Here is a 25332-nt window from a genome sequence, read left to right on the forward strand (position 1 = left end):
AAACAAATGAATTCCACCAACCGTGGCCCCGCCCCCTCTCACCGCTGCCCAGCCAATGGCGTCGCAGCGCTGAGGAAAACACCCAGTTACCCTCGCGCTGCTTGCAGAGTCGGGTCGGAGCCAGAAGAGGAGAGCGGGGCCAATGAGAGTGGAGCTCGTGAATAATGTGACAGCGGGGACCTAACACCAATCATCTTCCCGCAGCACGGGCAGTGGGCGGGGCTTCTCCCTTCATGACAGTGAACGCACCACACCAATGTGAGCCGCTGGCATTTAACTGAGGCCGCCGCCCCCTTCTCCCCGCCCCCCCCCCCCCCCCCCCCCCCCTGTACACGGTTGTCCGGTGTCCTCGCTCTTCTTCGGGGGGGAATGACTGCAACAGCTGCTGATGTGTAGTTCATCTTGTTGAAGTTTGGACAAACCGGAGGGTGAGTGCACGTCTCTGCGTTTCTGTCCTCCATGTTCACAGGAGCGCACGTCCTCCTCGACGGACGCGCATCAGGACTCGGTGTCCTCTGCGCGTTTCCGCTGCTGCAGCAGTATGTGCCTGATGTCACGTTCGCACCCAAAACACGGAGGATGCGTGTGAAGGGAGCGTGCACGTCCAGCCCAGAGGTCAGCTTGGTGATGTAATGACAATGGGCAGGAAGCTGGTGGTCCCCCCTGGGGATGGACGAGCAGCGCCTCCTCCATAGCCTGGGGTTCGGGGGTTCAGACCTGTGGGCCCACTGGTCAGCTCACAGCTAAATATAAATGTGCACAAGGTGGTTATTGTGTTTGCATGGCCAATGGTCCTCACACTGAGCCCTGAGGGATCCCAGCAGCTGTGGGGGGGTCCCTGAAGAAATAACCTGTAGTTCAGCTCCAGCATTGTGGTATTCACTCATTATAGGATAGGAAATATGCTTGGTGTTTCCTCAGGTGGATGTTTGAGCTTCTCTGTGAAGTTTGACTCTGTCGTTTCCTTGTTCACATACAGGAACAGGAAGTTTTCTCTGTGTTCACCTTGCGTCTGACTTGAAGTCTTGCATGGAGGAGTGGGGGTTTTCTCACAGGGGTTTGGAAGCCAGTCATGGTGCAAATGAGATGTGGAAATTTTGAAACCTCCAGAGCGCGTCCTCTCAGAGTATAGTGCTTCCAGTGGAGTGGGTGAGGGCGTCCGTCCAGCAGTTACTCTCAATTGGAAATAAAGAATATGCATATTTGCTTCTCCATAAAGTAAAGGTTTTCCGGTGAAGGAGAAAGAGAGAGCTGTTTGAATTCAGATTAAAATGATCTGATGTTACAGTGGTTCTGGTTTTCTGATGTATCAGGTTTTGGTGGTGATGAACCGAATGTCGTAAAATGTGTGTTTCAATTTTAACCACTTCTATCAGTAGCAGCTCAGCACGACCACTTTGGACTGCTCATGAGCAAAGTATACTCAGATAAAATTTCTATTGAATCGTGCACACAGTTGTGGGTAGGATTGTTGTACAGGTAGAAACACATTCCTCTGTGTCAGTTTGTCAGTGTGTTGCCCAATTTGCTTTCTCTGTTGTGGTTTTATGGGATTGCGACATATTTGTACACATCAGCAAGTAAGCGGCTGGATCATGTTTGTACCTGATCAAAGCTCTTATCTGGGGTTTAACCTTTTCCGGCTCCTGGTATTAAATCAGAAATGGTGAAATGGGACGTGAGTCAGTCAGTGAACCAATGGGAACCATTTCTGGTTCAGTCAGTCACGAGCAGGATCAGGTGTGAGCAGAATCTTCTGACATCACGACCAGTTTGGAAGCCAATCATTGTGCGTGTTGTGAGTCGTTGCTCGTGAGTCAGGAGAAAGGACTCCTCTCCTGTGCTTTATAATGTCTTCACTGTTGATGGAGGGGTACTGAGCTTCTGTCGCAGTCTTCTCACAGTGGACCCCTGGTGCAGAAACGTAAGATGAACATTTTACTCTCACAGAACAGCTTTGTAGATTTTATAGATAAAAACTTGTGTTTAATGGGTGTTTGTGCATGTTTATTTTGACGGATCCCCATTAGCTCTACCCTAAGACAGAGCTACTTTTAGTGGGGTCCACATTTAAAACATACATACAGATATCAAACATTTAAAACATACATTACCATACCAATATCAAAAATTTATAACATGTGAATGTTATGTGGCTACATGGGAGGTCAGTCAGTCTAATGTCTCAGTGTTTCTAAAGTTTACCTCATCAAACAAATTAATAAAAATGAAAAGGGAAGTGTGGAATAATCAATCCTGAAATAATTGAAATTTGGACTCGTACAGCAGCTAAACCCTGGTTGGGGCACCGGCTTAGGAAGAACCTTTTTAAATTGTGAAGCAGATCATGAAAAACGGGTGCAAATCGATGGGGAGGTTGAGCTGTAGCCTCGGCGGAGGTATGCGCCCTTCTATAGTTTCTCTATATCTTCTTGTTCCCTGGAATTAGTTGCACTTGTGCTTTGCTTTCACCTACTGTCCAGTTCATCCCGATCCAGCTCCACCGGGTTTTAGTGCAGCTCCTCCATCATGTGAAGCCTACATCTTGTTCTTTTTCTGCTCATGTTCTGAATCACTATCTTTTTAGAAGCTGTACTTAGTTTGTACCACCACTGCCTTTGACTGAGTTTGTCAGTCATCATAAAAGTTTGAAAACTCGCGGGAAAAGTTTGACGTTAAAGACGTATTTCACTTGTAATGCTGATGGTAAATAAATTAACAGATTTCCTAATCCCCGACAAAAACATGTTTTCTGTTAGATTTACATTGTTTTCACTTTTCGATGGTGTACTTATTTAACCTTGGGCCGTCTGCCACTTACCTTTGTACCATTTAAGGTTCACTGGACTTAAATTCCCATAAAACGCGTACAAGTGGGAGGTTATATTTACATTTCCAGAGAGTTTATTCAAACTGTAGAAGACCTGAGATTGAGAAATGCTGTGTTTGCATCACAGTAGCATAGTGTAATAGGGTAGAGAAGTAAGTCATCGATGATTTACTGGTTTTGTAGGTGTGTGGCGAAATGTTGGTTGGGAAATAGTTCAAAGTAAATCCCAAGATTAAATCACACTTTCTTTAACCAATGTCACTTTCTCTAGTAATAGTAAACTGTAAGTAAGTAATATTAATTGTAAATAGTTTAAAATCACTGGTCCAGTGGTAAATATTGTACATATTTCATCTTAAGGTTCATGATGTCTGGATGAATTACTTTACAAATTATTAAAAACACTGTAGTGCTTGCACCACTAGAGACTTTAGTGGGGTGTTGAAGAAGTATATGTGAAAAAGGAATAAGACATCATCTGAGAACATGTACTGTGTGTATATGTGGTTGTGGGTCACTCCTGTCTCAAGAGTGCGTTCTGTGTTTACCCAGCATGCCGCTGGCTCGCAGCCTATCTGTCACGTCCCTCTCAGGACTGGAGGAGTGGGACGAGGAGTTTGATTTGGAGGATGCTGTCCTTTTTGAAATTGCCTGGGAGGTTGCTAACAAAGGTAGGTGCTTGGCGTGTGTGTGTGCATTTGTGTAATTCTCTGAAAATGATTATTGTTTATTTTAATGTTCAGATGTTTCCACAGTTTAATCCTCATGTAAAATCTAGTTTTAGAGAGTTGTAAAGGAATGTGTTCTATACATGCATGTATATATCAGGCTGAATCACATTATATCTTTGTCTCAACTCTGTGTGCGTACGTGTGACATGTTTGCTGCACGTGTTAAGTTGGAGGCATCTACACCGTCATCCAGACCAAAGCCCGTATGACCTCAGAGGAATGGGGGGAGAACTATTTCCTGGTCGGCCCCTACGTGGAAAGCAACGTGCGCACTCAGGTGGAGCTGATCGAGCCCACTAACCCTGCACTGAAGAGAACCATTGACAAGATGAACTCCAGTGGGTGTAAGGTACTACCACACGAACACAGTAAACACACACAGGGCTGAGTCAAATGTGCGGGTTCAGCTCAAGGAACACATTCTCACTACACACGGCCGGAGATAGAGAGAGATCTGTGAATATGCACCACACTTAAAAGCCCATTCAGAGATCTCTTCTATATCCGACCCGCTGGCGTTCTGTCCCCGACCGCCTCTCCAAACACCATGACATTTCCCTGCAAAGGTTAAAGGTTGTATTACTGTCTCTCTGTCTCTCACAGTTACACAACTACACACTCCAGAAATAGATGTGTGTGTGTGTGTGTGTGAGTGAGATATTTTAATGCTTTGTGCTGTGGAATTATGGGTCAAGGCCAAGGCTGGCGGTGCTGCTATTTTAAAGGGATAGTGCAGCCTTTTCAGTGAAGCCTATCTGAATGACCTTTGCTTCAGACAACTTGTAGTCCCATGACAGGCCGACACCAGAGCCCAGCTATCTGTACTGAAAATCAGATTTTCTTATTTAGGTGGTGTTTTTGTACATTCAGCCAGCCAGATACACTTCTCAATACTTTGATAGTGACTCAACGTTAATCTTATGAGATGTGAGACAGAATGAAGAACCCATTTATCTACATATATAAATTAATATATTAATACCAAATACAGGAGTTGAGCAGTTGCAGCTGCGTGCGTTGACGTTAGAACATGTTTCATGAGATTTGAGGGGTTTGTACTATTTGTATTGTAAAATGATGGTTCATCAAGTTTTCCCATATCATCCTATTACAGATTATTCTATTAAAGTACATCCTCCACCTCTCAGCCTTTTATCGTTTCCCCTGCAGGTCTACTTCGGGCGCTGGCTCATCGAGGGCAGTCCCTACGTTGTTCTGATTGACGTTGCGTTCACTGCCTGGTCGCTGGACCGGTGGAAGAGCGAGCTGTGGGAGCTCTGTGACATCGGTGTGCCGTGGTTCGACCGCGAGGCCAACGACGCCGTGCTGTTCGGCTTCCTGACGGCCTGGCTGCTGGGAGAGGTCAGCGGCTCACGGCAACTGACGAGAATTGACACACACACATGAGTTTGGCTGGTTGTCGACTGTGTGTGGTTATCACTGACCCCGTGTTCTCCTGTGTCACAGTACGCCGCTCAGAGTGAGGAGCCTCCACACATCGTGGCACATTTCCATGAATGGTTGGCCGGCCTGGGCCTGGTGCTGTGTAGACACAGAAAGCTGCCGGTTGCGACCATCTTCACGACTCACGCTACGCTGCTGGGCCGATACTTGTGTGCTGGAAATGTGGACTTCTACAACAAAATCGAAGACGTGTGTACTTAAGGACTGATATCAAAGGGTTGTAATGAAATACACATGGAAGAATAGATGATCTAACACATGTGTGTCTCCTTCAGTTCAACTTGGACAAGGAAGCAGGCGACAGACAGATCTACCATCGCTACTGTTTGGAGCGGTCGGCCGCTCACTGTGCTCACGTCTTCACCACCGTGTCACACATCACAGCCATTGAGGCCGAGCACCTGCTCATGAGGAAACCAGGTGTGTGTTTGATATTTCACACTCTTCTTATGTACCACTGACTGAGAGAGAGAGACGCTCTCTCTAAGTGTTGATTTAATGTCTCGCTGCTCGCTCTGAATGTCTCAATGTTTCGTTGTTTTAATCGATGTAGAGACTAAACTAGACTTCAACTTATTTTCTCTGTCACACGCAGACATCATAACTCCCAACGGGCTCAATGTGAAGAAGTTCTCAGCCATGCATGAGTTTCAAAACCTCCACGCTCAGAGCAAGAACCGGATTCAGGAGTTCATCAGGGGACATTTCTACGGGTCAGTGACCGACAACACACACTTTACCAAACACTAGAAGAGTCGAGTGAGGACGAATGTTGAATGTTCGTGTGTGGACTCCTAAAAGAGTAAATACTACAAATCTGTGGGTCAATGACAAGTTAAGTATTTTTTAATAGTCTCACTATATGTGAAATACATTTTGTTTCTCATATATTAAATAACATTTTCAAAAAATTTAATTAATTTAACAGTATTTCTAAATTTACCACCTGGGAAATCTAAAATATATTTTTGAGTGTCTGCAGTTTCAAACACATCTTATCATTATTTATTTTTATTATTATTTCGTGGTTGTATTTTGTTTTTACTGTAATTTAAGATTTTTGCCTTTTATTGACCACATATTCAGTAACTTTACATTAAAAGACAGAAAAATACTTACACAAATACACAAATTACTGCATTCATTAGAAATAAACCGTTTTTTTAAGAATAAGTTTATTGTTCATGCTCATTTGTCAAAAATAGTATTAATTGTCAGTAGTGCATTCATCCATGTAATGTGACCATTAGACACCTGGACTTCAACCTGGACAAGTGTTTGTTCCTCTTCATCGCTGGAAGGTACGAGTTCTCCAACAAAGGAGCCGACATCTTCTTGGAGGCTTTAGCCAGACTCAACTATCTACTGAGGGTGAGTGTGTGTTGGTGTGTGTGTGTTGGTGTGCTTGTGTTAACAGATTTAGTGGAAGCGTTGGTTTGTTTGTCTGTGTGTGGGAGCGAGGAGGAGAAATGTGGATCCCAGGTCAAGAAATGTAACTTCTATTTTCGGGTGGCATTCTTGTCGCAGGTCAACCACAGCGATGTGACGGTCATCGCCTTCTTCATCATGCCAGCTCGGACTAACAACTTCAACGTGGAGACGTTAAAGGGCCAGGCCGTCAGGAAACAGCTCTGGTGAGATATTGTAAAAAAAATAAAAGAGGTGCCGTACACGTAGAGGACGCCGCTGAAGAGAACAAGATTTAAGAGCTTTTGGTGCTGAGGGCCGGTGTCGATGTGCTATAAACGAACACTCAGCTGAATGTACACACCATGTCCCGCCTCCTGCTGCTCTTCTCAGGTTCCACCCCTCACTTCAATTAACCCGTTGTTGTGAACACGTTCTTCATATGTGAAAGGCTGACTCTGGAAAATATTCTCCAGAGTTCATGTCTGTAAACCACTCAAGTAAAAATGTGGAATTTTAGTCGGACAACCAAAGATCCTGCTTCACCTTGATTTCAACCTGGAAAGGGATTTGTTGTCTTATGATCGTTGTACTCTGTTTGTTTTTGCGTGTGACAGGGATACTGCTCAGACTGTGAAGGAACGCTTCGGAAAGAAACTTTACGACTCACTTCTAGTGTAAGTCGACCACTTTCAGTCCACTGCATAGAAATCAAATCTATGTTTCCCATCAGAAGTTGGTGTTTTATATACAATTCAGACGTCACAAACCCAGTTACGCTTCTTGCAAATATTCAAGCTTATCATTTTACATCTTTTCTTTAATCTTAAAGTCTAAAACAATTTTGCTTTGTTCAGGGGGCAGCTGCCAGACATATCAAAGATGCTGGACAAGGATGATTTCACCATAATGAAGCGTGCCATCTTCGCGACCCAGAGACAGTGCCAGCCTCCAATCTGCACCCATAACATGCTGGAGGACAGCAGCGACCCCATCCTCAACTGTGTCCGCCGCATCGGCCTCTTCAACAGCTCTGCTGACCGTGTCAAGGTATGTCATATGTTCCTAAATAGATTTTAAAAAATGATTTCTTCTAAACATTTGACGTATTTGTGTTTTTTTCAATTGAGAGACATGAACACAACTGATGTGCAATCTGCGCTGTTTCAAAATATGCCAATCACAGTGTATTTATGGTAAATACTCTGATAATAGATTGTATAAAGATGGATGACGCATCTCCACTTCCTCCCACTATTGAGAAATTAAGCCAAAACGTCCTGGATAACGAGCGCTGCCATCTTGCACAGATGCATTTTGGGCCAGAGTCTGCACCGTAGTGATCGGGGGAGGGAGCTGCAATAATGAGGCTCAACCGATGTGCACCCTTGTCCAATCACAAGTGTCTCAGCTGTCAATCATTATGTTTCAACAATTTTTTCTAAAGCATAAAATCTCTAATTAAAACCAAATCTACCTGAAAGTGTGAAAAGAACGGCCTAAAATAACAGAATCCATATTTATCATTATTATTATTTTGGTACATGTCCCTTCTACTATCATGGAAGAGAAAGGGTTTATGAGTTACGCTGCAGCCAGCCACCAGGTGGTGATCAAGACACTTTGGCTTTGCTTCTTGGGGGAGCCAACATGTCATTCATATTTTATGTACAGTCAATGGCACTGATATTAAACAACATCTCTGTCCATTAGATAATTTTCCATCCAGAGTTCCTCTCGTCCACCTCTCCTTTACTGCCCATGGATTATGAGGAGTTTGTAAGAGGCTGCCACCTCGGCGTCTTTCCCTCTTACTACGAGCCTTGGGGCTACACACCTGGTATGACCCATGCATGTTGACAAGATGTATGTACACATATGTATGACATTAAAATGTTAATGGGACTTTTCTGCTTCTGTCATTGTCAGCCGAGTGCACGGTCATGGGAATTCCATCGATCTCGACTAACCTCTCAGGCTTTGGCTGTTTCATGGAGGAACACATAGCGGACCCCTCGGCGTATGGTGGGTTTCTTTATACATTTTGTAACTTACTCTCTCTAAACGATTCTTTCTTTCTCATCACGCTGTTCTTTTGCAGGTATTTACATCCTGGACAGGCGGCATCGGGGGGTCGATGAGTCGTGTAACCAGCTCACCTCCTTCCTGTTCCAGTTCTGCAAGCAGAGCCGGCGCCAGCGGATCATCCAGAGGAACCGCACCGAGCGCCTCAGTGACCTCTTGGATTGGAGATACCTCGGCAGGGTGAGATGGCAAATCCCAAAGATGAAGAAACTTAAATCGTGCAACAGCTTTGGAATGTTAACGGGTTCTCTTCTGCTCTGCATCAGTACTATGTAGCAGCTCGTCATATGGCCCTGGCTAAAGCCTTCCCTGACACTTACCTGTATGAACCTCAAGACTCAACCTCAGTAAGTCGGCTTGTGTTTCTTTGAATGGGAGATTTACCGAATAATTATTACATGTAGAGGTAAAAAATCTTTTCAGCTTCCTCTGATGGAATATATCCGGCGTCTTTGTTCTCATCCTCAGACCTCAGGCTTCCGTTACCCGCGACCTGCCTCCGTGCCGCCATCTCCGGCTCTGTCCCGCCACTCCTCCCCGCGCCACAGCGAGGCCGAGGACAACGATGAAGACGAGCGCTACGACGAGGATCTGGAGGCGGAGAAGGACCGCGTGAACATCCGCCAGCCCTTCACCCTGCCAGTCAAAAACAAGTCTCCTGCTGGCTCCGGGGCCAACGGGTCCAGCAATGGTGCCTCGGATTAGACAAACTGAAACACGCACCCTCCTACGTAACTACAGTCATCAATGTACTCGCAGACGTTATAGATGAGTGGTAAATTTAATATTGGCCTGACGTGAAAAGCTGTATTTGTGTCAGTGACTTCCCAAACTGTGCATACCTCAAAATTTCCAATAATCTGTGGGTTTGATTTGCTTTTGTTTTTTTTCTCAGTTACACCAGCAGGGAAAGCAGTGGTTTGCTCTGTGGAGAAAACACAGCAGCTAGAAAAGAGCCAATCAACAGCTCAACATGCAAAAAAAATCAATAAAAAAGAGTCAGGATTGCTGGATTTTGTAGATTACTAACACTGGATAACACCGATAGGTCGAAATCATGGAGAAAAATAACGTAGGATTATTATGAGTCTTTGGAGGAGGGTTTTAAAAACCTGAGTGAACGGTCGGTCGGAGCAGAACTCTCCTTTTTACCAGCTTGTCATCTTTCCACATTGAAAGCAGGATCAGCTACTTTCCAGGTAACAGACGGTGTCTGTTGTTGTGAGGAACCACAAGTAGCAGCCATTCTTTTTACTTGTGTTTGGCTTAAATGTGCGATGGTGATTCAGTGCTTCAAACTCCACTGTTTTATAGTAGCATATTGTTCTGTCTTTGTAATGCCTTGTTTACCACAAGACCTCCCAGAATGGAAACATAATGGAAAAAGCACACAAACGCAACATTGTACGAATAGTGTTGTGTGTGTCTGTGTGTTTTCATTTTGTTTCCGTGCCTTATTTTATCACAGCCTTTCAGTGACGATCATCGATGACCGACCTCACACTCCTGTGTATGTCTGTGTGTGTGTGTGTGCTTTTTGTGGGGGGTGGATACTCCTGGGTTTGCCTGTTTCCGAACGTATTTATTTGTGAAAGGAAAAGAGAAGAGTAAAACTGTGTCCTGTGGTGGCAGCCATGTTTCTCATGTGAGGGACATGAGACGACTGGAGGAGCTTGAGTACGTATTCACTGTTTGTTAAGGAAGAAGGAAAATAGTTTTACCAGCATATACACCCGCACTTCCTGTAACAGTTTTATCATTCACAACATGCACCAGATGAACTTCTAATAAAGTTTGAATATATATATGTGTGTGTGCTCTGTATATACCTGTTGGTGTTTTACATATGATAACTGGCTCTGTCTTTGTGTGCTAACAGTTTATTGGAACACAAAATATCAAGTTCTTTAGTAACGTATTGATCCAGTGATTCACTATCACAGGTTTCCCAGTGGATCCTCCTGCTGCTGACGATCAACCGGAGTCGTCCTCTGCTTCAGCACAAGTAAACTCGGCCCCCGTGACCTTTGCAAGCTGAGAAAAACAAGAAACTCAGGGTTGAAATCAAAATCTCCCTCGCACGTCACTTATTTACACACACACACCGAGAAACTCAAAATCTTATATCTATAATATTTATTGTATTATTTATACAGTGGACAGTGCACGTAGAATGGAGAGAGAGAATAGAGGAAGACACGCAGCAAAGGGCCAGGTCCGAACCGAGGGCTCAAGCAACTGCTCATGTTCTGTATTTAAATACAATTTTGAGTTGGCATTGATATGAGTCCTTATAATGATGCTACATTATACCTCCACTCTTCTACATCTATTTTTAAAGCTGTAGTCACTTTTCAAAGGTTTTACATTTTTGATTATACAAATAATCGGATAAAGTGGGATGTACCTCCTTTTTTGCTCGTGACCCCCTAAAACAAAATGTTGTCTAGTTGGGACCCGATGTCACATCACAGATGTTCAGTTCTACCAAGACTCACATTTTTCATAATTTAAATAACTTTTCAGGGCACAAACAGGTAAACATATCCAGTTGTTCACTAAAAAGCTTTAGAGAAAATAGAAAATATTTCAAATTTTTGCACCATAACCTATTTAATAATCTCACAATCACTCAGATATGACCCTTAGGAGGGAGGAACCAGACCCACAGGAATAAAACACCGTTTATAGAGTCATAAAAAGTCACCTCACCTCCAACAGCTACAACATGAAAATACTACTGCACGATTATTAGTAATAAATCAGTAGCAATGGTCATTTTCTGCACAGTGAGTACTTTACTTTTGACGTTTTACAAAGCAAAAATGTATAAATGGATACCATAAATATCCACAACCGTTCAGCTGGCAGTAGGAGTTCACTGCAGTTTGCATTCACTCCAACTCTGTGAGACAAAAGTGATCTGTTTATTCTCAGGATCTTTGAGACTCACCAAGTAAACTGCTCCAGAATGAGTTGTATGTTGCGCTGCCAGTGACAGCCCCGAGTCTGGCTGGATTTCTCCTCACTGTGTGCACTGAGAAGCCATTTGGCCCCGTCACCTCCACCTCCACCACGTGGTAGTCACTCAACCTGCAGAATAGAGGGGCCAGAGGTGAGATGTGAAAGGTTCTGTTGGGTCAATCAGATTTCAGTAGAGGAGACTTACGCTGTGTCAGACACAATCTCTCCCTGAACCCCTGTGAAGCCCAGTGATGCTGCTGCCACCGCTGCTGCCGCCATGGTGTTCACATTGTTAGGAGCCAGTGGGCACAGGTCTGCCACTGAGCCACTGAACAAAACCCGCCTGCCCTCTCCCTCCGTCCAATCAGAGAGGACGTCCCCTGTCAGCCGGAAGCAGGACGGATGCTTGGACATTCTTATAAACAACGCCTGAAAGGAAGCAGAGAGGAGAAACACAGTCATGTTAAGAGACTCTCACAACAATGTGCTGAGGCCCATTTTGTTCAGACTTTATCCTGACTTTCTGTCCAGTGTTACCTTCAAGGCTCCACTGTCACTCAGCCTCTGGATGTCCTGGCCTCCCCACAATGCACCACTGGGGACGTAGAGTGTTCTGCCATACTGCTGAGCCGCCTGACGCAGCCTCGCGTTCAGATCAGGATCAGCGAGGGCCGAGGGAGAGCCCACCTGAGAGGAGGAGAAACACGGGCACAACACAGGACCAAGCATTTAGATGTCACTTCAGCACCCGGTCATTTACACATCCGGGTTCAAAGTGGAAATTCAACAACATCAATTGACAGATATTAGCAATAATGATACGTATCTGTTGAGAGTGAGCCACTCTCTCCAGGTTGATTGAATCTTTAGTTAATCAGACAAAGAATCTTACCATGAAATGAGACTGAGACAGGAAGTGGAGTCCGAATTCTTTCACTATCTGAGGATGGCACACTTCTACAATCACATCACATGGCCTGCAAAGCACACACGGATTATCCATTCAAGTTAAAGGGAGACTTCAGGCAGCATCACACACTGTCTGTATCTTACAGAGCGATTACATGAAGATGCTTAGTGTGTGTATTTGTGTTTGTATTTGTGTGTGTATTTGTGTGTGATTGCACCTGTCTGCGAAACACGATAGATCGCCAAGTATGAGTTCATCGGGGACTAATCCTTTGAGTTTGTCAGAGTTTCTGTTCCAGACAAAAGCCAGAGTCAAACCCACAGCTGCTCCATCTTTAAGGATCCTCTCCACCAAGTACTTCCCTAAAACACACACACACACACACACACACACACACATACACACACACACACACACACACACACACACACACACACACACACAAACACACACAGAGAAAGAGAGAGAGAGATTTAGACAATTTCATGGCTGATAACAGATCGTTAAGTGAATAAGCATTTATGAATTGAATGAAAACAGTGTCTTGAATTTGGAGAAGCAGTTCCAACCTAAATGTCCAAATCCTACAACTCCAATCCTCAGCAAAGAGCCGCTGGTTTCCATGTCCTGTGCAGGGAAAGCAAACTAATAAGAGCACCATCACACACACACACACACACACACACACACACACAAACACACACACACACACACACACACACACACACACCTGCATTTGACCTTACTTTATATCTCATCTCCCTCGATCGCCTGTTCACCAGCATAACTACATTTATTGCTCTACTCACCTAATAATCCTACACGCCTCCAGAGCTCCTGAGTCTCTCAGTCTGAAGCACAGCCACCGGCCCACGACTGCAGGGAATTGTGGGAAAGCAGAGTACAAAGTTTGACTCTGAGAAGCCGTAGTTAATTATTGTCCGTGCTTCAGTTTGTAGAATTCTCTCACGCATGCAGGGTTCCTCCTCCACCTGCTCTAACAATTTCAGAACAAATCCACTTTGTATGACTCACATCCATTTATTCTAAACTTACATATATTGCATATTGATAAGCATGTTTGCCTTTTTGCTATTTTTGCCCCACATGCACAATTTAACAGTGTTTGATTGGGAAATTATCATAATTGTTGGTCTTTAGCGCTGATTCAAAATCATCTAGTGAACAAAAGCAATACAATATGAGATCATTGTTATTATTTTGTAGAATCATCCTACAAAATTCAACAAAACCCCTACAAGCGAGTCACACATTGCATATAACACACAACTCTGTATAGCAGCATAATTCTTACAGATTAAGTTTTGAAAGTTTGACAACGTTAGAATTTCAAGAATACGGAGGTTTCCCACATTGACTTATTAAAATCCATGTATGCATGTTTTCATAAGGACCAATCCAACAAATGTCAAGCTAGAAAACTTTCTTTATCATATGTGACAGTTTCCTATTCCCAGTTATTCACCCAGTTCAACTTTGCCCTCTGCGTGTCGATGTAATTGTATTCAGCCCGGAAAGGTCAACGGTCGGCAGTTTGTCCATAGGAAAGCAAAATGGGGAATTGATTATCAGAGAGCAATCAGACAGGAAGCACCAGTCTAAAGTTCAGTGCTGTGAAATACCAGCAGACTGAAGGCACAGATACAGAGACGAGGGGAACAGGAGAACGAGGAGAGAACAATACGGATTACAGGTTAAGAAGAAGAATATAATAAGTTCATTCACTTGTTCACTTGATGGTCTGAGAGCCCACGTCAGTGCTGACCTCTGAGAAGATGGACATCCTTGAGACAGCAGCCTACGACAGGCGGCAGAGGAGAAATACGGTACCACAGAAACTATTTACTCTTTCTCACAGTCTCTAGACATTAACTTACTTAAGTGTCTTTTCAGTTGTAACATGTCTCCCTCTCTCTCTCCTTCTCTCTCTACTCCTGCCTCCCTCTCAGTCCTGTGCCCTGCTCTTCTCTCTCTTGCCTTTCTTTTTGTCCACAGCTCTGTTCTTCTACCTGTGGACTACTGACTCGCCGGCCTCCATCGTGTCTGCAGCTGTCAAAACGGCACCCACTGTCCTCCTGGCTGCTGTCGTGCTGAGCTGGAATGGAGGTCAGAGTGTGCTGGGTGTGGCGGGAGGCCTGCTCTTCTCTGCTGTTGGTGACTGCTGCCTGGTATGGCCAGAGCTGTTTGTGCATGGTAAGAGTCTGCTTTGTAAGCGAAGGTGTAAAATTGCAATTTTCTAGATTCAGTGAACGATGGCAAGTTCATCACTCTGATAAAAGCTGCACTTTATTCCAGTTATTTATTATCATGATCTGTTTCAGGAATGGGTGCATTTGCTGTGGCTCATCTGATGTACTCCCTCACCTTCCTCTCCAGTCGTTATCCGACACGTTCCTCTTCCTCCTTGACTATTGTCCTCTTCTTGATCCTGCTCACGATAGGAGGAGGCTACTACATGTACATATATCCATTCTTGCAGAAGGCACCGGACTCAGAGCTGCTCATTCCCGGTGTGGGGGTTTATATTGTCCTTATTACTCTAATGGGAGCGTTAGCTATTAGAACCCGCCATGCAGCGACACTGCTGGGAAGTTTGTCTTTCATAGTGTCTGACATTGCACTGGCCCTGCAAGTTTTCAAGGTCACACAGCTACAGCACGGAAACACTATTGTCATGGGGACGTACTATTTGGCACAGCTACTAATCGCTGTGGGTGATATAAAGGCAACAGCGAACAAGGAAGATTTTGGAAAATGGAAGAGGTCCTAGACAGCATCCCTGTGGCATCCCTAAAGTGTGAGCCATCGTCCGCACATTTACTCATTGGGTAAAGAGCTGATGCTACCATTGAATACTCATTATAAATTTAGGAATTATTTTTAAATAAAGGAAAAGATGAAGATAAACTCATGAGGACAGTTTACACTCGACAGCCCCTTGAGTCAAAAGGTTTACAACTGGAAACAATAAAGCAAAAGAGCAACTTGCAACACAAGATACTTTGTGTTTCTAAATTGATTTTCAATGATCATACAACACATGTCTGCATGTTAACAATAACATGTACTCTGTGATTTGTACCAATATTTTAATCATTGTATTAGTGTAAGTTGTGCATGTGGTGGCATTGTTTTCCACTTGTGAACGGGCCATTATATGTAGATAAATACTCCCATTTGTTTTGTTAATAATAAATAAATATGGTATAAAAAAAACAAATGTGTCTGTACTTTTCAGCCAAGTTTTTAAAACAAAAACAGAAAATAAATGAAAACACTTGGACAAAATCTGGATTTAAATGTGATGTACATTTAACTACAAATATCATCATGATACGACTACATGTAATACAGATGGTTGGTGATACATTTAAGAGACGAGGAACTGAAAACATTACACTGAAGTGACAGCTGACTGGGAAAAAAGTATTTTATACATGATTTACACAGTTAAATCCGTGGAGTACAGGCAAAGTATGGACAGCTGTGGAAACAGACAAGGATGTTGCTCAAGATGATCTAGAGCAGGGAATAAGTTCTGTTACTTGAGGTGAACAACACTTCAGCGATCCATCCCACTGCCATCGGACCGCTATCCACGGAAACATGTCATCTCCAAACTCTCGCAGAAGTCCAGCTCTTCCTGTTGTTAACAAAAATATGACTTTAAAACATATTCCTTTGACAAATATGAAGCCTGCCTACTATTTATATCTTTTCATCAATATTTTCTTTCTAGAAAGATGGACGATATGACATCTCCCCCAAAGTAAAGCTAAAGCGTCTCGATCTCCATATGGTGGCTGGCAGCTGTATAGGTTTTAAATACCCCCTCCATGTTAGAGGATGGGACACGGAACCAAACTAAAAGTAAACATCACACTGATGTGTATTCAAATGTTCCTGGTAAATTTGGTTTAATTACTTAATTATTTGATGCTGTGAAAACGTCACTCATGATTGGACCTCACTACTGTAGCTCTGTCACCGAACTGCTACTGCACGGACTCCTAATCCACTAGATGGCAGTGTTTGTATAAAGGGATATTTTGGCTTCATAGTGGGAGGAAGTGAAGATGCGTTGTCCATCTTTATATAAAAGGTATATGAATTATATACTCAGTATATGGTATTTGGCTACTTCTTCACATACTTCTCTATAATATCTATTCTGCCCAATTTAGCGAAGAAAAAAAGAAAAAAAAGAAACACGTTTAAACTCTGAATCATCATTTTTTTTACAGTTTTCAATATTGTATTGTTCTAAAGTCTTTACCTGCCATTCCTCCTTTCCACCGAGCTCTTTGATTCGCTGTTTGAGCAGCTCCTCCAGTGCGAGAGTAGGATTCCTGCACTCTTTGAGCCCCTTTGGACAGTCCTCCACCAAACTACATGAACAGAAACACAGAGAGACGCCATAATCAACAACGTGAAGAACAAAGTCATGTAAACTTCTCAGTGTTGAGGCCCGTCAGATCGACAGTGTTTCTTACCAACAGATGGCGCCAAGTATATGTTCATGGACAGATGAGTGGGGTGTGCGGAGAACAGCCACCAGCTGCTGTACCATTCCCATGGAGATAACCGTGTCTGCAGGATAGATAAGAACAGAAATAAGTTTTCCTTTTTGTTAAACAAAAAGGAAAAAGAGAGATACTGCACACAACTCCATCATATACATCTTTGAAGGAGGTCTGGATTCCATTGTGTACATAAACATACACACACTCAAACATATATGCTTTCACTGCATTTCCCATGGATTAGCATTAGGCTAAAACTTTGATTCATCTGCTCTTTACTACTGGCAGCTTTATAAATAATTTGAAGATAGTTATAAATATTGTCCCAGAGACCCTCTTCCATTGTGACCCTGAAGAAATGCTAAATCTCGTCGTAGGAATGTATTATGGTATGATTTTCTGATTATCATCAGATTTCGACAACAAGATCATAACATTTGTGATGCCAATATCTAGTCAATTTAAAAAGGCACTGTGCTTTTTCACCGCCTCTCTCCTTCATACCTTTCTCCTCAGGATGTGACCTCAGCAGGTTGAGCAGAAGGAATGACGACTTGGTCCTGAGCCTCTCATTCTCCGACTGCATGCATCGCGTCAGCACTGAGAAACCATCGAGGGTCAGGAACGCCTTGAGTCCTGCCTCCTGCTCTCGGACAAGACCTAAAGTCACGACACGATACAGTCGGTTACATTCTGGGGTGTAAAATGAAAATCAGTCTGGAAATAACCACAGTTAGCATTTCAATCTACTTCAAGTGTTCACTCATAAAATGCTGCAGCACTGTCTACCTGTGTGTGCCAGAGCGAACATGAGATACTCACACGAGACAGCATAAAAGGCTTTTACTCTGGCGGTGGGGTCAGGGTCTGAGTCTGTCATCTGCAGCAGCTTTGGCAGAACCCCAATTTTCAGCAGGTGGACCTGCACCTCCGGCATGTTCTGGGCACAGCAAGCAACGAGCTCAGCAGCACGCCACCTCAGCCCACTTTTGACATGACCAAGATACCGGGAGAAGCACAGATCCAGTCCACCCAGAACCATCAGGTCTGTGAGGCAGAGAGAGGGCACACGGTCAGAACAGCTTCTCCAATTTCAGCTCCGTTTGGAGAATATCAAATTTTGTAGTGATTATAACGAACCTCTGGCATTGTCCAAATTCTCACACAACTCCGTTATAACCTTAAAGGCTGATTCCCGCTCAGCTTCATCTTCCGCGTCCTCTCCCTCCTTCCCACTTTCGCTCTTTTCCTCTTTGTGCAAAATTTCCAGGCACTGCTTGATATGCTCCACTTCCTCCACCTGCCCTCTGCACACTTCTGCGAGAGCTTCTTTCAGAAATGCTTTCCTCTGGAACAAAAGAACAAGAGGGAAAATGGTTCTCAGTTACCATAAAAAAAAAAAAGAAGAGTAATCAACCGAAAGAGGAGGTCGTCTATAGTGTGACACGTGCAAAGGCCCAGAACCTTTGGCCATTGCAAGAAGATTCAAGCCTCTGTATCTCCCCTGACTAGTTTTAATTATGTGTGAGTCCAGTGACTTTGATAGGCAATTTGTAAACAACGGAAAAGCAGATGTTGCACTATATTGGAATGATGGCTCCGAATTGAACACTCAAAGAATACTTGTGTTCATTGCCACAGCTAAGGATTGCGTTTATTACCATTTACAGTCAGAGAATTGTTGTCTTTTACAATTGACCAAAGGTCAGTGCCTAAGGTGAAGCGTGTGTGTGTGTGTGTGTGACTGTGTCTAAAGCCTTATCAGGTGTGAAATATATAATTAGCAGGCATCAAATCACTAAATGGCTCATCAATCCATGGCTCCTTTACTTACACTTGCTTCTACTGTATTTAATCGTGTTCAGTATTGATTCTGTGTTTTACATCCATAGATATATGTTGTGTTTTTCTGGGGGGGGGGATATGTGTTGTGTTTCTTTTCTTGTTATGCGTTGTGCTGTGGTTGTTGTCTCGTTGTGTGCACTGAAGTGTTGAATCTCACCTCCTCTGTCATCGGTTCAACGGGAGCAGCTCCCTCTGCAGCGACTCCAGCATCCATCGCCATCTTTAGGACGCCTCCGAGGTTTGGGGGATATCTCTTGTCCTGGTTGTTTTCTGCCATGATGAATATTCCTGAGGAGCGAGAGAAATAATAATAAAAAAATGTGTTTTAAATGAAGTCAGCGCCTGACCTCAGTTCCACGAGGTTCGCCTGTTTGCCCCAGAGGTCAATAATTCACTGCATCCTGCCAAATCGAAAGCGTCATTAATGATTCTTACTACGGAGAACAATTGAATGCTGTTAACAAAACGCACTTGTTTTCAACTCACCTTACACTGCGCAGTGAAATTAATGAGCAAACTTTCTCTGTCGATTTACATACAAACCGTACAAACTGCGTTAGCTCACGGAATGAATGATCCAGAACATTCTGGCTAGCTAATCTCACGAGTGGCCTGGAGGCGGCCATCTTTTACTGTAAATACGGAAACAAACACGCAAATAAGAAATGGTTTTCCCATGTATTCTGCCTCATATCAGTGATTTAAGTCTTCACTTGTCTTTGTTTATGAAGTCGTTCATAATTGTAATAATAAGGTTAAAATTCAAGAGTAAAACATTGAAAATAAACTATGTCAGCGCATCTATTTGCGCAATTACGGTACATTTGTGACGTTTGAATGAGTGACGTTCAGAGAGTGTCAGTAAAAGTGAGAGAAGAATCTCACGAGACGTTCAGAGCTTCAGTATTACACATAAACTACTATAAAACATTTATCCGCTATAATAACGTGCGTGACACTTTACATGTTATTATATAACAATGGGTGGTCAATATATAGGATTAAATAGAGTCCAAAGTAATTTCCTCATTATGAATACAAATAGAAACGATTATAAAAAGATTGTCTCCTGTTCAAATGTAATGTACAATTGTATATGTTATAATAAGCAACATATGATCGATGAATTTTGAAAATTCCTTCCTCTGCAATTTTTAAACATCTACAATAAGCTATTTCTGTTATTATAAGTGGTAAAGTCGTAAGTGCAGTGGAAGTAGTGCGAACTGGATTTACGTTATTTCCGCTTGAGAGTCGTCTGGGAATTCTCTTGATCCGTCCGTCGTCTCTGGTTTGTCTCGTCGATCCAAGATGGCGTCGCTTGTGGGCTTGCGCGCATGTTTCTCCGGTAAAATTGTTTAATTCTGTGTCTCTGTGTATATCTCCGTCTCTGGGTCGATTCCTCGCGCTCAGTGTGGTTGTGTGTTTGTTATAAACATGTTGTTGTTGCTCAGTAGAAGAACACGAGTCAAGGAGAGGACTGATGCAGCCTCTTCCCGACAGCAAGGTCACGTTACATGAGTGTTAGCCTGAGGAGGATGAACTGATGACTCTTTGAATAATACTCTTATTATTAACAGCTGGACAGACGCATGAGTATTAACGTGATGTCAGGTTGTCTGGAGGAGAACGACGCTGAGTTAATGGTGATTCCTTCAGTCTGGTTGGCTTCATGTCAGCTGCTGCTTTCCATCTGCAAAACACCACCTGTGATATTGAACTCTGGTGGACGTGAGTCACAGAGTCAGTGCAGGCAACGAGAAGCTGGAGCTGCTCCTCCTCGTTTGAAAGATGTTTAAATGAAGCGACAGAGATTTTGTTTTAACCCTGTTGCTCACTGGACTCATTTAGGAGAATCTCTGTGTTATTGAGGTAATTTGGGGGTTAAATGTGATTTGAAAATGGGTAAAATGTCCCTAAGGTTAAAATCAAATCTATTTATATTTCAATTGTAATTTTTCCAAGTAATAGTGCATTGACAGGAGAGGGAATCGCAGGGTACGATATGATACGATGCTTGATACGTGGCCCCGTGATATCGACCATATCACGATACAGTGGTTCTGCGATAATCGATTTACTGCAAGATAATCATATGTCACAATGTCCAACTTAAGAAGAATACAAAATACCCCTGAAGAGGTCAACTTGCAGGATTTGTGTATTAATTCTCTGCAGTTCGGTGTCAGATTCACAGGGTTTGACACCAACTGAGATGAAACGATGTGTAAAAAACATCTCACTGCATACAAATATTAGATAACATGACAGTCACAGACCCATAATACCTTCACTGAGTTTTACTTCCTGCACTCTGACAAAAACATTTTATTTTGAAGACATTAGGCTTGAATCACACTATGGTCCCGTTAGCTAATCAGCCGTTATCTAATTTGACATCATTCTCATGTTTGGATCTTTTCTTCTCAGCCCTCCAGCTCTCGCAGCCAAGCCTCCTGCACGGCTCCCTCAGATTGGTGAGTGTCCGCCCGAGCTGCCGTTTAAACATTGTTTCACATTGTGTTTTTTTGTTAACGGCTTAATTCTCTCTGCCTTGTAGAGCGCTGTGCCCCTGAGTCGGAGGACCTTTGCTGCGGAGGCGAAGAAGACGTACTCCCGCGACAAGCCTCATGTGAACATCGGAACAATTGGCCACGTTGATCACGGCAAGACCACCCTGACTGCAGCCATCACAAAAGGTAGAGTCAAAATACAAGAAAATGTTCTGACCAGCAGAATCTGGAAGGTTTTAGAAAACCGTTTGTCTGAAAGCAGCTTGGGAAGCTCAGCCCTGAAAAACAACAGTTGCTTTTTTAAATGTCTCAAGAAGTCTTTGAGTGACGTGACATCTCATCCTCAGTGCTCGCTGATGCTGGTGGCGCTAGCTACAAAAAGTATGAAGACATCGACAATGCCCCCGAGGAGAAGGCGAGAGGAATCACCATTAACGCCTCTCATGTAGAATACACCACGGCCAACAGACACTACGCTCACACAGACTGTCCTGGTCATGCTGACTACGTCAAGGTAATCTCCATTTCTCTTCCAACCTGCGTGCAACAAAACACTGAACATGACGCTACCTCCTTGTCACGTGAACTTACCTGAGTAACGCCTGCGTTTCTCCTCTAGAATATGATCACAGGCACAGCTCAGATGGACGGCTGCATCCTGGTGGTGGCAGCCACCGACGGCCAGATGCCGCAGACACGCGAGCACCTCCTGTTGGCCCGGCAGATCGGCGTTGAGCATGTGGTTGTTTTCATCAACAAGGCAGACGCCGTGGAGGACAAGGAGATGCTGGAGCTGGTGGAGATCGAGATCCGCGAGCTGCTCACAGAGTTCGGCTACGATGGCGACAACACGCCTGTTGTAATAGGCTCCGCCCTCTGCGCCCTGGAGGTGAGGAGAGGGTACTGTGCTGATCTGAGGAGTTTAACCACAGTTGTTTTCACTTGACCTTTACTGTGACCTTGTTGGGGTTAGATCGATTAGCTTCATTTGTGACTGACCTACCTCTCTGTCTTTGCTCCACCTCAGAACAAAGATCCCGAGCTGGGTGTGAATGCAGTGATGAAGCTGCTTGAGATTGTGGATTCTTACGTCCCTTTGCCCAAGAGAGAGCTGGACAAACCTTTCCTCCTGCCCATTGAAGGGGTCTATTCTATCCCAGGTAGGAGACAAAAGGACATGCAGCTCTTACTTGCACTGCTCCAGTTACTTCAACCTGATCAATGACTAATGTGTTATATTTGATCTGTAGTAGTTCAGTGTGTATTTAAGTATTTAACCCTTTGAAAACGATCTTGTTCAAATCCATCTAAAATAAACACCAGAAAGGCAAACTTCAAATAACAAGTGGACCGTTACCGAAAATGTTCTTCATGTTTCTATATTTAGAAATCCTTTAGATTAATATGATATGTGTTCATTTCAAATTAATGCCAGTTTATTGCTCTTATCATTTATCATGGTTTATTGACCTGCATAATCTTTCAGCTTAGGCTGTACAGATTTTATTGATATGAAGCATTTGATAATACGCTGAAGAATGAAATCATCGTTACCACAAATAACATTAAGTGGCAAAATATTAACTGTAAAATGCTGTATCTCAAGACTGCAGATTTAATTACTCCAAACATAATTTTCTCTGATCTCAAGAGTTATGGATTGTGTCTTTCAGGCCGGGGCACGGTGGTGACGGGCACTATGGAGAGAGGTATCATCAAGAAAGGAGACGAGACTGAGTTTATGGGGCACAATCGCAGTTTCAAGTCTGTGATTACAGGTGAGTGAGCGACCGGCGCACTGGAGATCAATCATTATCTGTCATTGCACACTGCCGTGACCTTTGACCTTGCTGTTTCTGTGTCCTGCCCGGCCTCAGGTATCGAGATGTTCCACAAGTCTCTGGCTCGGGCCGAGGCGGGAGACAACCTGGGCGCTCTGGTCCGAGGCCTGAAGAGAGAGGACATAAGAAGAGGGATGGTGATGTGTAAACCAGGATCCATCATGCCTCACCAGAAAGTCCAGGCCCAGGTCTCAAAGCACTAAGTTGATTCATCTGTTGTATTTCTAAACCATCAGTGAATCTAAATGACTCAGTCTTACCTGGAGGCAAAGGCAAACTGGGAGCCCGACCAGATGCTGCAGTGATGACACTGAGGTCATTTACTGAACTAAAGATCCTGCTTCATACATATAAAGAGTAGTTTAGAGTTGGAGTTTTACAGTTTTCTTTTTGATTCATTTTGTTATATAAGGAAATATGAAACTTGCACTGTGCGGTAACGGAAACATTGACGTGTGTCCTTATTATCACAGGTGTATGTTCTGAGTAAGGAGGAGGGAGGCCGACACAAACCGTTCGTCAACAACTTCATGCCCGTCATGTTCTCTCTGACCTGGGACATGACCAGCCGAATCACTCTCCCTGAGGGAAAGGTGTGTGTTTGTGTGTGTGTCTGTCTCAATAAAAGCTTAGTTGTGCTTCTTGTAACTTCACAATGTTACAGGTCAAATCGTATAAAAGAAAAAGAGCTCTGTTGAGTCATTGTCTTGATAAAAGTAGAGATACAAAACAAATAGTGGATGAGTAGCATGTGTTTTCATGTGATTTTTTTTCAGTTTAGCTGTATTGTGGTACATCAAAGTTGTGAAAATGAAAAGTCTTGGTTTATAGTTTTCTGGTCTTTCAATATTGATTGGTCCCAGTGAGGATATGATGTATTTTCTAGGTTTCTCATGTTTGTAGATGATTTTGAAGGATAGTGATCACTCTCCCGTTGTTCTCGTCCTGTTTCAGGAGATGGTGATGCCAGGAGAGGACACGTCCTTGACTCTGACGCTCCGTCAGCCGATGGTTCTGGAGAAAGGCCAGAGGTTCACCCTGAGGGACGGAAACAGGACGATCGGCACCGGCCTGGTCACAGACATCCTGACTTATACAGATGACGACCAGTGCAACTGGGGCTGAAGGGAAACGCAACAGAGAGCTGGGGAGGGGGGGGTGGGATTCTTGGAGAGGGTCAATCGATGAATATCAATTTACAAATACATAAACCCATGCAAAGAGAGGACTCAAAATCATGCATGGCGCTGTTGTCCACTTCAACCAAAACACCTGTTTAGCACTGTCATTGTGATGTGACTGTCAAAACTCAAATGTCATTTATGTAATAAAATGTATTTAATAATAAAAATGACTTGTTTGTTTTGTAGATATTTGTAACAGCATGATTCTCCTAAACCTCCACAAAAATCATTGGAAACTCATAGTTGATTTTCTTTTCAATTCATATAATTTGTGTTTGAATCTGCATGTTACCTGGTTTGCCACATGAGGGCAGCAAAGAGGGTTCTGTTCAGGCAAAGAGGAGGTACTGTGATGGCAACAGTACTGGTTATTTGGTTACATCTCATTTAATGAAACAATGCCAGTTAGTGTTTTCCTTAGGAGGGGATTCAACCGATCTGAAGATGTGTGTATTTAATTTGCACTAATGTGTGTTGTCAGTTTTAGAAAGTTATCAACCAGTTATTGATGGAAATAAGGTTTTTATTTAAAATAGATAAAAATTTAAATCAATAAATAATAATTTGTTTTTCATATGAGCAAACCCCAATACACCTGTCGGCTACAATCTGCCCGTCACCTGCTGCTATTACAGCCTTTAGGGAAGTTTTGACTTTGGCTATTAAAAATGAAAATTATGTAACAATATTCACACAAAAAGAAACAGACGGGGCGTCTCTGTCAAACAGCATCAGTCAGAGAGAGAAACAAACCTCAAGTGAAGGATTGAGATGATGCTGAAGGGCTTTTTGATCGTTGTCTTTCGACTGAGACCTTTTTACGGAGGGTGTCAGTGTGTTCAGTCGGGCTGACAGGAAGCTGCTCTGTGTTTGCTGCAGGTATCTGAGTCGGTGCCTCCTGTAATCCAATCAGCCTGTTGCTGTAATCAAATACTGGAAGTCTGCAGGAGTCCACACTGCAGCAGCAAGTAGGACTGAGTGACGAGCTCAGCTGGAGGACGAGGGTCTCCACAA

The 25332-nt window shown here is 43.4% G+C and overlaps 5 protein-coding genes across 6 annotated transcripts; 3 read left to right on the top strand and 2 right to left on the bottom strand.

Annotated features, from left to right (window-relative positions):
- The first annotated feature begins 305 nt into the window (after positions 1–305).
- On the top strand, positions 306–10322 carry gys1 (glycogen synthase 1 (muscle)). Of its 2 annotated transcripts, none has more exons than XM_053442662.1 (16): positions 306–428; positions 3383–3501; positions 3729–3910; positions 4732–4923; positions 5029–5214; positions 5301–5445; positions 5621–5738; positions 6276–6396; positions 6553–6659; positions 7050–7109; positions 7290–7482; positions 8146–8272; positions 8362–8457; positions 8534–8697; positions 8784–8864; positions 8986–10322. In XM_053442662.1, the coding sequence occupies exons 2-16, from the start codon at positions 3384–3386 to the stop codon at positions 9220–9222; spliced, it is 2127 nt and encodes a 708-aa protein (XP_053298637.1). In that variant the 5' UTR covers positions 306–428; position 3383; the 3' UTR covers positions 9223–10322. The 2 variants fall into 2 exon arrangements, with proteins under 2 accessions (XP_053298637.1, XP_053298638.1); XM_053442663.1 differs by lacking the exon at positions 306–428 and adding an exon at positions 775–1924.
- aspdh (aspartate dehydrogenase domain containing) lies at positions 9837–14504 on the bottom strand. The gene is made up of 9 exons (XM_053442665.1): positions 14138–14504; positions 13201–13267; positions 12961–13018; positions 12609–12753; positions 12374–12458; positions 12019–12168; positions 11687–11910; positions 11471–11610; positions 9837–10551 (listed from the first exon to the last, which is right to left on the bottom strand). Exons 3-9 carry the CDS (start codon positions 13013–13015, stop codon positions 10514–10516), a joined length of 837 nt encoding a protein of 278 aa, XP_053298640.1. The 5' UTR covers positions 13016–13018; positions 13201–13267; positions 14138–14504; the 3' UTR covers positions 9837–10513.
- Positions 13857–15637, top strand: tmem86b (transmembrane protein 86B). Its single transcript, XM_053442666.1, has 3 exons — positions 13857–14238; positions 14362–14605; positions 14734–15637. The coding sequence occupies exons 1-3, from the start codon at positions 14188–14190 to the stop codon at positions 15180–15182; spliced, it is 744 nt and encodes a 247-aa protein (XP_053298641.1). The 5' UTR covers positions 13857–14187; the 3' UTR covers positions 15183–15637.
- A 65-nt stretch (positions 15638–15702) lies between these two features.
- Positions 15703–19403, bottom strand: hspbp1 (HSPA (heat shock 70kDa) binding protein, cytoplasmic cochaperone 1). Its single transcript, XM_053442664.1, has 8 exons — positions 19267–19403; positions 18938–19068; positions 18076–18283; positions 17758–17982; positions 17440–17595; positions 16906–17002; positions 16689–16800; positions 15703–16055 (listed from the first exon to the last, which is right to left on the bottom strand). The coding sequence occupies exons 2-8, from the start codon at positions 19055–19057 to the stop codon at positions 16005–16007; spliced, it is 969 nt and encodes a 322-aa protein (XP_053298639.1). The 5' UTR covers positions 19058–19068; positions 19267–19403; the 3' UTR covers positions 15703–16004.
- Positions 19404–20070: 667 nt separating this feature from the next.
- On the top strand, positions 20071–24503 carry tufm (Tu translation elongation factor, mitochondrial). Its single transcript, XM_053442667.1, has 10 exons — positions 20071–20128; positions 21211–21257; positions 21341–21479; positions 21641–21807; positions 21913–22182; positions 22321–22453; positions 22967–23071; positions 23171–23322; positions 23608–23727; positions 24089–24503. The coding sequence occupies exons 1-10, from the start codon at positions 20092–20094 to the stop codon at positions 24257–24259; spliced, it is 1341 nt and encodes a 446-aa protein (XP_053298642.1). The 5' UTR covers positions 20071–20091; the 3' UTR covers positions 24260–24503.
- The last annotated feature ends 829 nt before the right edge of the window (positions 24504–25332 follow it).

The sequence above is a fragment of the Pleuronectes platessa genome, chromosome 16 (assembly GCF_947347685.1).
Source record: "Pleuronectes platessa chromosome 16, fPlePla1.1, whole genome shotgun sequence".
NCBI classification, from domain to species: domain Eukaryota; kingdom Metazoa; phylum Chordata; class Actinopteri; order Pleuronectiformes; family Pleuronectidae; genus Pleuronectes; species Pleuronectes platessa.